At 42.9% G+C, this 15,960-nt stretch overlaps 1 protein-coding gene across 1 annotated transcript in view; it reads left to right on the forward strand.

Annotated features, from left to right (window-relative positions):
• Positions 1-15,960, forward strand: part of LOC147690174 (cholesterol 24-hydroxylase-like) — a 284,595-nt gene that overhangs the window by 189,578 nt on the left and 79,057 nt on the right. Inside the window, exon 10 of the mRNA XM_086937768.1 lies at positions 10,908-10,980. Coding sequence (XP_086793894.1) covers positions 10,908-10,980 — 73 coding nt within the window. The remainder of the gene's footprint in view (positions 1-10,907; positions 10,981-15,960) is intronic.

Genomic DNA, 15,960 nt, shown 5'->3' on the forward strand with positions numbered 1-15,960 from the left:
TCAAGCGCCATATTGGTACCTCTTCATTGACAATCATGAGTACACCCTGCACTTCATCACCCTCACAAATTCAAATGCTTTCACCATATTTATCCCCCATGCTCACTATAATTTAATCTGAGATAAAGCGTCAAGAACGTTATCTTAAATATTATTAATTACTTCATGAAATAGACATGCCAAAGTGGGCCTTAGACATATGTAGATCATTTCCTTTGCCTACCTATTATATAATTCAATTGCCATACTCTTAAATGTTCATTAACTAAGCTATTTGTTTTGCCATGGTAATGTGCTTTTATGTAGTGGTCCTACAATGGAATATTCCATTTCAAATGTTTTTTTATCAAACTTATTCTATCAAACTTAATAAAAACAATCTACTGCCTAGATATGCTGCCCATAAACTTGGAGTGAGGTTTATAATTTAAAAAATAAAATAAGTAATCACATGTAATTTTGATAAAAGAGTACTTGTTCTGTGTTCTCCGAAAGCAGCTGTATTTTAGAACAGGTATAGAAACGCTTATTGGTATTAATGCAGGATAATATGCTTTTGACTGCAGAAAATAACATTTACAGTTGTCTTGAAGTCATGTACCTCTAGGGCACAATTTAAACACGAAGGTGACTAAAAACAAAAACCAGATAAATAATATATATATAAAAAGGAAGTGCACTTCTTTTAAGATGTGCACACATGATGAGGGTAAAAGGCTGTCCTTTATAGGCAAATGCAAAAACAACAGTTGATGGACAGAATGCAGAACAATGTCATACATTCACCCCAGTACAGAGATCTGGGCCTAAATCCATCGGTTTTTTGCACTCCACACCACCCCAGTTCAGACATGGCCATATGCAAATCAGCCTTGACCCTGTGCCTCATGGGAACAGTCCAGCCCGAACTGCCAAGCCATGTCTTTCCTGGACCGGAATCAAGCATCCTAGGACTGGTTTCTGGCTATCAACCGTCTTCAGCCAGGATAGCTTGACTCAAGTGGTGTGGAGAGCATGGGACTCACGTCTGAGCATACCCATCCCACTCGGATTTCGGAGTGTGAGTGCGCTCTTTACTGTGACCCACCACCAACTCACTCCAGCTCTCTTCTCCAGGCCTTTCCTCTGATGCAGCTTTGTGGTGCACGATATGCTAGACAATGGGCTTGGTGTTCTCTGCGTATTGTCCACTTGCACTTCCAGTGTTGCCCATCTCCATGGTGGTAGCCTATATTGGCTTAGCCAATTCTGGTGGCTTTTAAACTCCATTTCCACTAGAAAAATGAACGGGCCCTTCTATTATCAGTCCCACCTATTAGGGCTTTTTCTCACCTTACAGTGTACGTGTACTTTCACAGAGGAATTATTCTGGCTACTCAAACATTCCAATATATTGGACCAGCACAATTGTGCGCAAAAAATGTATCAGGATGGCCTCATACAGCTCCCGGGTGTCAGGCTTCATCATTGGTGATCCACGTTTGGTGAGAGAAGACTGAATCTATGCCAGAAGAACACAGCTGCAAAGAAATGATGCTGCCCCAAATTTAGTTGAGGATACAATTCATCTGGTAGAAGAGGTACCTTTCATACAAGGTGAAATCAAAACGTCCTAAGTTGACTGTGTCTGGAAACATGAACACAAGTGGGAAATCATCGAAATAGATGTACAAAGACTCCAGGACAGAAGATGGACCTTTGAAAGAACCCCATCAAAAGCTATAAGGATTACACCGTGGTCTAAAGCCCTGATGATAATCCCCCAATGCAGAAGGGGATTGGAAACGCATCGGCACGTCTTTAATCGTCTGCGAGGGTCCAACATTGAATGGGACTCTAGTACGGGTGTCATAATTGAAACATACCCCGAGAGCGAACTTATATAAAAAATAATTTTCCCCGCAGCCTGCCTGTCGTAGTGCCACATGGAATTTGAGTTTTGGCGGGCTATTGTTGAAATTTTGGACTGGTGTAATTGGTTGATGCAAATAAAACAGTGTTTTGTCTTTGTTTTTGATTATAATATGTTTTTATAAAATGTTTTTTATACAATTTTGATTTGCACAATATATTGAACGAAATGTGTATTCCTCCTATGCATCACGAGTAATGAACAGTTGTTTGAAATGAAGTTGAATCAATACAAATATGAAAGTAAAGTACAATGATTTTTTGCGTTGTATTTCGAATCTGCAGTATTAATTAGCAGTACTGAAATTGGTGGCCTGGTACCCCTTGTTTGAAAAAATGTATTAGACGTCCTGCCAGGCTCCCAGAACGGACGAAACCCCTTTGGTTTAAACAGGCTTCATCATTCGCCATCTCAAGTTTGCCTTTGGGAGGACCGGGATACACAATAGGTATCCAGTGAGGGAGTACCTTGATGAAGGTGTGACTACAGGACTCCCTCCCCTGCCCCTTCATTAGGTACAACACTTAAACATTTAGATAAGGTTCATACTGATACTGAAGGACCCGGTTTTTGATCATAAATAGAAATGTTCAAAGTTGCATAGGTTTTCTTTGTGTACTGCCCATAGTGCTTGCAAAATGTATGCATCATATGCTAGGTCCCCAGTGTCGAGTTTTATGCAAGGAAAAGGATAAGAGACTTCTGTACTCGCATGCACAATGTTCATGAGTTGACAAAATTAACTCACACTGAGAGGAGAAGATATGGCACACAGCCAAGTTCAGAATTCTCCTCCAACCTTTTTGCTCTCACTGCAGCCTTAAGAAAATCCTCAAATCCTATGTACCACAGGTAGCCCTGTAGTCCGAAGACCCTGGTGCTGGATGCATGTCCTATCATGCTCTGCATTTTCTGTTCTTGGCCAATATGGTATGGTTTCTTGTGCAGGAGACTTGTGCCACAAGGCAACTGATATGGCTTCTATGTTTTTTGAAGACTTGAGCCGCAAATCCCCCGACAGGCATTCTACATGTTTTTGATATTTCGGAGCTCTAGAGTGCTAGACTGTGTTGGTTGACCGTAAGACAAAATATTTATTTTTTATTAAGGATGACTTCTTTTACCATGACCAGGTCATTACAAGACTAATGAGTGCTATCTGCTGACTATTAGTCATGGGGTTCAAGGCCCTTTGACCTGCACCCGTCATGGGGTACAAGCCTTTTGACCTGCACCCAATTTGGAATTCGTCCTCCTGGCATTCTCGCTGAAAATCTGTGTAACAAATGACATCAATAGTATTAATTTATTATGAGTTTTGTAGAGCATTTACTGTACCAGATAGATGCAAGAAAACCTTGTATATAAACAGCTACAATACAAAAGCACTTAGATTTGTTATACAACATTTTGCAGAGAAGAAGATTTGTGGTTACACGTTATCATCATGAAACGTCTTCTTTAGTCGGGTGCAATGACCACACAGTCCAGGATGGGAAAGTGGTAAGAGTTCTCCAGAAACTAGGATTCATGCATTCTGAGGTATAGTCTCCCCCATTTAGACCTTCTATGCAGTAATGTCTGCCACTAGAAAGTTGCTGCCAGACATTCCCAGGCACACCTCTTGTCAGTGCTTCCGGGAGCAAGGTGAAATAGGCAGGGACCCAGCAATGTTGTATAAATCTTCATAGTTTCAGTCATACTCTACAATGCAATATGTGCAATTTGTTCACTGTTATTAGCTATGACTATCATGTTATGTTGGTAGGAACTTGAGATAGAATGGTGGCCATGTTTACAACCAGCATTGTCAACATTCTCTGGTAGTTCTGTGCATGAAGTGAATTTGCCGTCTATTTTTAAAAAAAGTTTTCTGTAGTACACAGCATTCTCCAGACATAAAATGTCACCAAACCATTTACACTTCCTCAAGCAAGAGGTTCAATCTCTCCTTTTGAAGGGAGCCTTGGAGCCCGTACCATTACAATACCAGGGGTCGGGAGTATACTCCCTGTATTTTCTCTTACCCAAAAAGGATGGTCTCTCAGATCTATTTTAGACCTCAGAGAATTAAACATTTACATACAATCAGACCATTTTCACATAGTGACACTTCAACAAGTGCTCCCACTGTTACAACAGGGCGACTTTGTCTGGTCTAGACTTAAAAGACGCGTTTCCAGTACATCCCGCTCACCGCAAATTTCTCAGATTTGTGGTAGTGGGGCAGCATTACCAGTTCAAGGTACTCCCATTCGGAGTCCCCACTGCTCCCAGAGTCTTTACAAAATGTCTGGCAGTAGTCGCTGCTCACCTACGAAGACAACACATTCATGTCTTCCGGTACTTGGACAACTGGCTCATCAAAGCCCATACGTACCCAAAGTGTCTACAGCACACTCACATAACAGTGCAGTTACTGCACCAACTGGGATTCATAGTCAATGCTTTGAAATCGCATCCTCAACCTTCCAACACTCAAAACTATCTAGGAGCCACTTTAAAAGCTCTGGCTTTCCTCAATGCAGCCGGGATACACATCATCCAGTCTCTGAATCTTAAGTTTCAGCCCACTTACTCACTACCAGCTCGCGTGTATATGCGTCTGCTGGGAATGATGGACTCTTGCATCATGATCCCCATGCCAGGCTTCACATGCGTCCCCTTCAGGAATGCTTAGCAAGTCAGTGGAACAAGTCGGAGGGTCTCTTAACCGATCTAGTGTTAATAAACGGCCGTACTCATCGTTCTCTGCCGTGGTGGAACCCACATAATTTGTCAAAAGGATGGCCCTTCATAGACCTTGTTCCACAGACAATACTAACAGCAGACGCGTCCGCTCAGGTTGGGGGGGCTCATCTCCAAAATCACACAGTTTAAGTCTTGTGTAGTCAAAAGCAAAGAGCTCTCCACATAAATCATCTGCAGCTGCTAGCAGTGTTTCTAGCCCTCACAGCCTTTCACGTTCACCTTGTAGGTGAAGTTGTTCTAGTTTGCGCCGACAACATAACAGCTCTGCATTATATACAAAAATAGGGGGGGCACTCTCCCCAACTATCACACCTAGATCAAGACATTTGGAAGAGGGACATTCACCACAAAATCTATCTCTGAGCAGAATACCTCCCAGGGGTAAGCAATCAGATTGCCGACCTTCTGAGCAAACCACAAAAGGGAACTTCACCCTCAAGTTTTGCGTATCTGCAAAACGGGCAACACTTTTCTCTCTTTAGAGTATCAGTTATCAAAGCTTTTATGGAAGGACTAAAAAGAGTTATACCACCAAGACTTCCACCTGCCCCAGTATGGAATCTTAACATAGTCCTCACACGATTAATGGGCCCACCTTTTGAACCCATGCATAAATGTGAACTGCAGTTACTCTCGTGGAAAATCGCTTTCCTCATTGCAATTACTTCACTGAGGAGAGTGGGTGAGTTACTGGCATTAGCGAAAATATGGTGCTACAACGCAATCAATTACAACGCATGCTTTTGCAAAGCGGTTTTTACATTGCAACTACCATTACATCGCATGATTTTACAATGCCTGCCATTACAACGCATTTTTTAAAACTTCCATTACAACGCATTCCATTACAATGCAGAATGCTGGAAGGAGAACAGTAGGGTAAGTGTTGGCTAGTGTAGGGGTAGAAATTACTACTCTCACTCCAGTGAGAGCAACAGTAGGGTAAGTGTTGGATAGTGTAGGGGAAAAAATTACTATTCCCATCTATCCCAAAACCCATACCCAAAAAAAACCTAAAAAATCTCCATTACTAACCGTATAATGCGTTGTAATGGCATGCGTTGTAGTGACATGCATTGTAATGGCATGCATTGTAATGGCATGCGATGTAAAGGCAGTTGCGTTGTAACAGTTGTGTTGTAAAAACAGTGCAATGTAATGACTGAGTTGTAATGAATGTGTCCTGGCACTAACCATACAAGAACCTTTTTTCCATCTTCACATCTGCAACAGCTACAGGTTAGCCACCGCTTTGGGAGAATACTGCTGTATAGTCAGTGCAAAGCATATGATCTACAGTTCACATTCCTCGAACAGATAATGTTACTAACCCAGTAAGCATCTGTTCTTGGCATATAGAGCTGTAGATTCACATTCGCCCACCCGCCTACCCAGGTACCTATACCAGTTCTCTCTTACTTATATATATATATATATATATATATATATATATATATATATATATACATAGGCATGGACATCTCTATTCTACTCTTACTATCTCCATTCTCAACCTCTGCGGAGAAAAACAATACAAGAATGGAGTTGATGCCCATGGGCACTAACACAGAAAGGAGGAGTAACCTACCTCTTGACTGCAAAGACTTCTTCGAAGAAAAACAACTTGCAAACATCCGGATCCAACGCTAGATGGCATGAGTATGCAAAGCATGTGAATCTACACCGCTACATGCCAAGAACAGATGTTTTCTAGGTAAGTACCAATATCCTTACGTAGATTATAAACCAGAGGTGGTTAAAATGTGGGGGCCTTACCCAAAGACCGCCATTCCAGCAATATCAGCTGTAATGTTATGTGTTTCAACAGGGTAAAAGCTTCAGTAGGGTTGCCTACTGAGGCAGAGGCAAAGGTACAGTTGACTTCCGCAAGGTTGACTCTGCTAACTAGCAGTGGCTCAATTTCTCTTCGCCCCAAACACCCTACACCTATAGGTGAAAGAATTACCACTTCCTGCTCCAATTGGGAAAGAGATGGGTCCTCTCCGTTGTTCAGGAAGGTTACTGCTTGGAATTCCACACAGCTCCCCCCAAAAACCCTCCTCGTCATCATGTACTGAGTTTAAATGGTCTACAAATTGTGGAGGAAGATGTTCAAGTCCTTCTATTAAAGGGCACCATAGAATTTGTACCCGCACACCAACAAGGCCCTCTGTTTCCTCATTCCCAAGAAGGATGACACCCTAAGGCCCATCCTTAATTCATGGTCATTGAACAAGTTCATTCAATCAGAACATTTTTAAATGGTCAACTTACAGGACGTCATTCTATTTCTAAAGAAAGGCAACTTCATGGCTACGCTGGATCTCAAGGATGCTTATTCTTATGCTTATATATGTAGCACTCTATTGTTACCTGTGTTTCATGATAAGTGGAAAACATTACCAATTCAAAGTTCTCCCCTTCCGGCTAACCCCAGTCGAAAGGGTATTTGCCAAATGTTTGGCAGTTATCACAGATCACCTACGCAGACACACCATGCACATGTTTCCAAATCTAGACGATTGAATGCTAAAGAACAGTGCTAAAACGCAATATTATCAAGCCCACACTGAGCCAGGAGTGTTGCTACTACACAAGCTCAGTTTTACAATCAATATGAAAATGTCACATCTTAAACCACTGAAAATTAAACCCTTCTTAGGCTAAATGCACAAACATGCAAAGCATACTCATATCCACAGTGGGTAATTTAAAAAACTTGTATGTCCTTGCCAATTTTTTTTTATTGAGTCAGGAATCAAGTACTAATAAAAACAACGTGGTACGTGTGTGGACGGTTTACTAGTCCTACGCAATACTAGTGTCCAATTAATAGGTCGACATGTTTCAGCCCTGTGTGTACGCCTGGGTGGTCAATGGGGCTTTCTTCAGGACCTCCAAAAGAAGTGTGGAAATATCCTGCGTATTGCATAAGGACCTATTAGGAACTACACTTCGTACACAGCATATTCCAGGGTGCTGTGGGAAGAGTGAGCACAAGTCGCCGCTACTCTATACAGCAGAAGGTACAAAGTACCCGCTGGCCCCCTGATGAAGCCTGCAATGTCGAGCTTGGAGAAATAATTTACTCTCCACACAGAATGGAACTAGTGTAGTTCCTAATAGGTACTTGTGCAATACGCAGGATACTTCCACACTTCTTTTTGAGGTCCTGAAGAAAGCCCCATTGACCGTCCAGGCGTATACACAGGGCTGAAACATGTCGGCCTGTTCATTGGACACTAGTATTGCGTAGGACTAGTAACCCGTCCACACACACACCTTGTTGTTTTTATTAGTACTTGATTCCTGACTCATTAAAAAATAATTTTAGTCAAGGACATACAATTTTTTCAATTAAAATTTCACTTCACTTGAGCACTTTTACATTATCTTTAATCACTACTGCAATAACCAGTGGTATTCCTCCTGGTGGAGGTAAGCAAACTACAAAAGGGAGCCCAATGATGACGCTTACACATTTTTAAAGTGGTGGAGAACCAAGATATACCACCTTACGACCTAGCTAAACGTGATTGAGGGCTTTTTATTACAAAGTTGCTAGCCCTGGTTACTCGGGTCGAGTGATTCATTCCCTATTGATTTTGGATATTATGACAAGGAAGCTGAATGAATCCAACTCCTTTCTTCTCCCCCCCCCCCCCCCCCCCCCCCCATCCAACCCCCCCTTTGATTCACGGCCTTCTCACACTACACCAGGGTCAATGAATCTGGCATTTTGCATATGGGTACCTTCATCTTTCACAAGAAGTATGGTTATTTTGTGCAAGTCTATGAAACCCACTATTCACGCATGCTACACTGCTAAGTGGAAAACATTTTGAGGACACTTGTTTGTCTAAACAGATAAATCCATTTGCAGTGACAGCACAAGAAGTCACTTCTTATCTTCTCCATCTTTACAATGCTAGACTAGCGTTATGTTTATATCTCACTGCAATTGCAGCACAGTTGCAAAATAGACCGCATTAATCAACTTTTCATGTCCATGTCGTTAAATCATTTATGGAAGGGTTAAAAGGGTTATCTTGTTGTACTGACATGACTCATGGGGCACCCATTTGAATCCCTTCACTCATGTTCATCACAATACCTATCCTGGAAAGTGGCATTCCGAATATCAGTCACTTTCCTCAGATGTATTCTTGATCTTCAAGCTCTTACAATTCAAGAACCTTTTTTTGGCTCCATAATGATAGGGTGGTCCTTCTCACTAACGCTAAATTCTTACTCAAGGCTGTCTCATCTTTTCACATCAACTAAACAGTTTAGCTGCCAGTATTTTTTTCAATCCGAAATTCAGTAGATGAACCGACACTCTGTGTTTAAAGGGCACTTATGTACCACATTGCAGAACTAAAGCGTATAGAACGTCCAACCAACTTTTTGTTCCTTTTGCAAAGCATGATAGGAGCTCTCCTATTTCCAAAGCGGGTATTGCAGAAGGGTGACTAAATGTATCCAAACCTGCTATAATTAAGCAAAACACACATTACCAGTGCCCCGAAGGGCTGAATCTACTAGTAATCGAGGGGCCATACTCGCTTTCTTAGGAAATATCACTATCATGGACATTTGTATGGGTGCTACTTGGTCTACACCTCACACACTCACTAGACATTACTTTAGAGATGGGCTTGCACCTGAGTAAGCCTTAGTAGGTCATGCAGTTTTAAGGTCATTGTTTCAAACATCTGATCATCTGCTACTTAGCCACCACTTTCCTGAGGGACTGCTTTACAACCTAAGCAAAGCATGTCTATTTACAGCCACACATAAAATAAAAAATGCTACCATGTAACCATCTGTTCTTAGCATGTAGAGCTGTAGATTTACAAGTGCTCTCCCTGGAAGATAGCATTGATTACCTATGTTTACACAGCAATAATGGGGCGTTGCAGGTGCTCCATTTTAAGTAGGCATTCATTGTTTGCTGCTACCGCGACCTCCGAATCGGACATTCTCTGCTTTAGCTGGGACTGTTGATCATCATGTTTGTCAAGTGGGTAAAGGGACTCATGTAAAGGGACTCATCTTTTGCCCCTAACACTGGATCTGGTTATACATTCAATTGCCGAACTTGCAGGACTGCGGTCGTTGTTGTATTGGCTCCATGTTTAGACCACAAGAGAACTCCAACACTACAGATCTGGCCTTAGCAATGTTATGTCATGTAAAAAAGCAAGCCTGAGGCTCCAGTGGCTAAAGAACTTGAAAGAGGCCTTTATTAAGCTAGGATTGACAGGATTTTGGGACAATCCAGGGTCCATCCCCACCAATGCTGTTGCATGGGTAAAGCAAAAATGTTGGAAAATGGCCGGTCTATGACCAGTATTAGACAGTAGTAGAGGCCCACTGACCAATCATTTTTATTGTATAAATAGGTCCCCAAAGCTGAAGAGTTCTTGGACTACATAAGACCTACACAAGCTAGTAACCTGTTCTTACAGTTCAGGTCTGGTACCGTTCCTACACCTGCTTTTACCACACGCTGGGCGTGTAATGTGAACTGTACTAAGTGTTGTAAATACTGTACGGTTATTGATTAAAAGGATGAACATAATCGGTTTCCTCCCAAATACGCAGTGTCTAGAAGAAGGTGGATCACTCCCTTAGGCAAAAACCTGACAATCCTGAATATGGCTAATGCCCTCAGGATTTGTAAGACAGCGTCCATCTCTGTGGTAGTGGTTGCAGTCTCCACATTGGTATATGCAGCATGGGCTATCAGAGGGAAAGAACTGGTGAAATGTTAATAATTTTTGGCTAAGATTGTTGCTTCTTTATTCTTGTATTTCTTTACTTGTCTTAACATTTTAATTAATGTATTTCTTTTATTCTTCGTATAACCCACATGCTATCTTCAATTACGTAAATGTATTCAAACTTTTTCAATGAGCAATTGTATTTTTTTTTTAAGTGTTTGGAGTACGATGATGAAATGTTTTTTTATTTCGATCTGTCAATAAACTTTGAAAGTTTGTCTCAGTTTGCAGTGGTAGTGCATCATGATTTTCACTGTGAAAAGTTGATCGTCAGACCAGCTAGGTGTTTGATTTTGGACTAGTAAATTTACCATGAATTTGGCATATTTGGGAAATTGGATTGTAGATTTATCGCATGACCCAGCCTGCCATTTTGTCCTAATCATTACCTGTTATAAATGCACGTTATTGAGCCCAGGTGGGGACAATCTTTTTTTATTTTGTGTTTTATATTCTAGGTCATGAGACGACAGCCAACCAATTATCATTCCTAATACTTGAATTGACCCGTCATCCAGACATTTTGAAAAAGTAAGTATAGAACACTGCTTATTCCTTCTGTATATGCCTTACAGCTAAACAGAGTGGTGGATGGATATGTGAAAGTCAAAGAACTGTATCCATTTGCCAGAGGCAATCTGTCACTTGCACTATCTGAAGGATGACAAGTGTCTATAATTCTTCATTGATGTTCATTATAAATCCGGGTTAGAGTCTGGATACGAACATTCTTGCCTAATCCTCACTTTACTTTATAGACGGCTTTATAAAGTGTGGATTTACACAGGAAAGAGGAGCATTGTACATTGCTCCTAATTACGTAGTTTAGCGGAAGAAATTGAAATGTGTGATGTGGTTTTGTCACATTGGACCAACAGTGAAATCGAATAACAGTATGGTGAAACTCTGATCCAATACAACCAGCAAAACATTGCTGCTAACTGTGTCCTAATACAGAAGGCTAGGTGAGTAACAATAACACCACCAACATGTCTTATTATTTCTTGCACATTTCTACAATGTTACAACAGATACAGGTGTCTGCTTAACAATTCAGTGCTGTGTTATAAATGAGCACCTTAGCATTTGACTTTGTTTTCCGGCTACTTACGGTATTTAGTGTGTGATTGAGAACTGATTGCAGGATGTGATTAGGCTTGCACTCAAGGATTCTTAGTGCTGTAGTATCAGAAGAGTCAGCACCTCAGGAGCTACTACCTGTTCATCTGTGTTGCACACCCCTACCTCAGCTACTACTGTCTCATCAAGCTAGACTACTAGAACAGTCTCCTCCGACGAGGCTTTCAGGTCACCTCTTTCTAACCTCTTGAAAAAGTCATTCATCTTTTAAACTTGCGCTCAGTTCAACCTCTGTTTCGTCCTATCAGCAGTCAGGCTTGTTAGGTACCACTGGTCCCTATACAAGGACTTCCAGTAGCTCTCCCCACCAACCTGCTCCACATCCTCAAGATCTAGATTCTTTCCTTCTTTGCACACCACCACTCACATGCTTTTCCACTTGACCTAAGATCACCCACCTCCTTTAGGATCTTAAAAATAATTGGGTGCAAGAACCACTTCCTTCAACCTAACTTGTCTGTTATGTTATGTTATGGAATCTTGTATAGCGCATGGCTACCCCAGCAACGGGGCGTCCCAGCGCTTGCAGACATACCTAAAACTAATGCGACAGAGGGTGTGTTAGATGGACGCAAACAGCCAAGTGTTTATAAGTTTACGAAATAGCAGATGATTTGAAGTGGCTCGAGCTTTTAGGGGGATGGAGTTCCAAAGCTTAGGGGCCAGGTACCTGAAGGAGCGGCCGCCTGTTCTGCTCCTCCGAATTTTAATAGTACGTGCTAAAGAAAGATCCGCTGAGCGGAGTGCGCGCGTAGGAATATAGAAGGAGTATAGTCCTTGAAGAGTTTGGGGGCCAGCGCTGTACAAGATTTTGTGAGTGAGACAGAGGGTTTTGAATTGAATGCGTTGCTTTATAGGCAACCAATGTAGTCGCCGGAGAAAGGGGGAAGTGTGACAGGTTTTGGGTAGAGCAAACAAGACACGGGCAGCGGCATTTTGTGCTCTTTGCATCCTGTTTATTGTGGTCGTGTTGGAGCCTAACATAAGGGAGTTACAGTAGTCCAGATGAGAAAGGACTGATGCCTGGACTATGAGTTGACGGGTAGGGGGCTCGAAAAAACCCAAAATGGGTCTGAGAGAGCGCAGACGCCCGTAGTAGATGCCCGCCACTTTGTTGGCATGGGATTCCAGATTGAGCGAGTTGTCAAGCATCACTCCCAGATTTTTTACTAACTCCTTAGATATAGGAGCTGATCCCAGCGCAGGAGGCCACCAATGCTCGTCCCAAGTCTGCGTGCCATTGCCAATCAGGAGTACCTCTGTTTTGGAGGAGTTTAATTGAAGACAGTTGTTGGATAGCCACCTAGATATGGCCAGCATGTCTTCTTGGAACTTCATTTGATCAATCACATTGTTATTGGAGAAATTAAAAATAAGTTGTGTATCGTCCGCATATGATATTAGTTATATCTTACGTTCTCGGGCCATCATGGCCAGGGGGCGGACGTACACATTAAACAATGTGGGGCTGAGCGCAGACCCCTGAGGCACCCCACATTCAAGGGGGAGCCTGCTGGATGAGTACGGAGGGGCGTGCACCTGGAAGGAACGGTCAGATAGAAATGACGCGAACCAGTCCAGGGCCGTTTCCCTGACTCCGATCTCCCACAGTCTCTCGAGCAGTATCTTGTGGGAGACCGTGTCAAAAGCCGCACTCAAATCCAGCAGAATCAAAATAGAGGTTGTGCCCATATCCAGTGAAGATTTTAGATGTTCTGTGACTGTTAGCAAGGCAGACTCCGTGCTATGGTTCGCACGAAAGCCATTTTGGGACTCATCTAGGATCCCGTTGGACTCTAGATAGACGGTCAGAGTGTGATTGACATGTGCTTCTGCCACTTTTGCAAGGTAGGGAAGCAGTGAGATGGAACGGAAGCTATCAGGCCGAGAGGGATCAAGTGATGGTTTCTTCAAGAGGGGCACTACTTTGGCATGCTTCCATGATTTAGGGATGGAGGCTAGCTGAAATGACTTATTAATCAGCTCCCGTCCTGCCTGTAAGGCGGACTCACGAAGAGATCTAAACAGTTCGGGTTTAATAGGGTCATCTGGGGATCCTGATTTTACTCTTAGTGTAAGGTGTTCCATCCCTGCCCACTCTAGAGATGGAATGGTTAAGAGGTAGAAAGGGAGAATAGCTTGATCACTAGTAGGATTAGGGAACCCCAAGGGGCTGTCTGGTTGTAATAGGTCATATATCCCTTTGACCTTATTAATGAAGAAACAAGATAATTCCTCACACTGTGCATTTGACACTATCGGGTTGCCTATACCATCCGGGGCCTTAGTCAATTCTTTTACCAGGGAGAAGATAGTTTTGGAACGGTTGGTACTAGCGGTGATCAGGTCAGTATAATATGTGGCTTTATTTTTTTTTAATAAGTTTATGATATGCCTTAGTGGCCAGCCTAAACTCGCTTTTGGCCAGAGGATCATACGAGCGTCTCCAAATACGTTCTAACCGTTTACATTGTTTTTTGGTATCAGCAAGAGCCTCTGAGTACCAGGGGTGAGAATAGCCTCGCTTAGGCCTAGAATATTTTATGGGAATGAGGTGATCCAGTGAAGTGTTTATCCACTCTCTGTATGCAGAGTCTGCTTCCTCCATATTATTCTACCAAACAGGGCGTGATTGGTTCAATTTGGCTTCTAGTAAAACTTTATCTAGGCTATTCCAGGGGCGCCTCCATATTAGAGGGGGAGTATTCTCTTTGTCGCTTGCTCGGACCTCGACTGAAACAGAAACCAGGAAGTGATCAGTCCAGCTGAGAGGACTAGGGGGTTCAGCTGTAGCTTCCTCTATATTGGTAAAGACAGGGTCCAGAAGGTGGCCTGCCTGATGGGAGGGACCCACAATTAACTGGTGGAGCTGACAGGCCTCCAAATCACCAAGGAACTTCGATATGACGGGGGAGTCTTGGCATTCAAGATGGAGGTTGAGGTCTCCGAATACGCAAAAATTGGCTGATTGGAGCGCTAGTAATGAAATCGTTAATACCAGCGACTCTTGGAATGCGCTCGCTGATCCTGGGGGGTGGTAGACAAGGAGCCCTGAGAGGGTGTAGGTGTCAGAGACCTTTATCTTGAAAAGTGCACATTCACGGTATGCTACATTATTGGGTTCAAAAGTGCAAGTAAATTTGGACTTATAAATCGCCGCTATTCCACCTCCCCTGCCTATGGGTCTGTTCTGAACACAGATACAATAGCCTGGGGGAAGGGCCAGGGCTAAAATGGCAGAGGAATCTTCGGTTACCCAGGTTTCTGTTAAAAACAGGACATCAGGGTTCTTGTCAGAGAGGAGCTCATGGATGTCCTCGTGATGTTTCACAAGGGATCTACAATTCAGGCTCAATATATATAATTTAGAAGAACCAGCAGTCACTGAGGTAGAAGAAGGTGGCGGTAAACAGGCCGCAGGGATTTTAAAGCCACACTGATTGCAATGAGTAATGGGGTAGCTAGGGTACCATGTGTGAGCCATACAGTCGGATCGATATCTGAGAGCGAGAAGCTCCTCCCGGGCGTAGGGCGTCATCGCTGTTAAGCGGCCAGAGGTTTGGGCAACGGGCAACGGTCTAGCGCGGACGGGCTGCGCGGGAGAAAGTGAAGGAGGCTATGTAGGCACCGTCCCCGCCTCTGGTGCAGAGTGACACCCTCAGGGGGCCGGCCCGTGGTCAGAAACGCCCTCCACACAAACGGCACCTGCCGCGGTGGACCGGGGCCACGACCGGAAAAGCAGATGGGAGCAGAGAGGTCAGTGCAAATAATTCTATACAGAGTTAAAAGAGCTTCCGCGCAATTATATCTAAAAATTATCGTAGCACACTTCCAGAAATGCTTTCCAGAGTGTAAAGAGCCCTTCCCCTGCAGCAGCGTGATGCCTAGTACTTCAGGCTCTTCCTCACCAACGCCACTGTCAGTGTTATTCACACACAAAAGATCCTGAGGCATCCCTTCAGTCTGAAGTATAATGATTAATTTAACTGCTCTAATTGCACCTCCTAAACTATTTCCTCCATGTAATATCCACAGCGAACTTCAGTACATTAGGCATAACTTATCAGCAGCTATTTTCTCCGTATTACTCAACTCATACATAATTACAAATTCATTGTGCAGAGCCAAAATGTGTTTTCATAGTACGTGCATTTCTTTTCTTGCTTAATTTTTAGCTGCTGCGGTTTCTATGAATGTGTTGTCTTAGCTTAAAACATGGCTTGCATGTTTTACTGTGCATGCTGCCTTTTATGGTTTATTTTAGCCTTGATCATGGCACAGCCAGTGTTCTATAGAGGTTTTTATTGGATGTCTTCACAGACAAAAATATTGTATTCCTTGACTACAGTACCTCTAAAATTTGGGTTGGAA

This window comes from Lissotriton vulgaris, chromosome 9 (assembly GCF_964263255.1).
Source record: "Lissotriton vulgaris chromosome 9, aLisVul1.2, whole genome shotgun sequence".
In the NCBI taxonomy this organism is placed as follows: Eukaryota; Metazoa; Chordata; class Amphibia; order Caudata; family Salamandridae; genus Lissotriton; species Lissotriton vulgaris.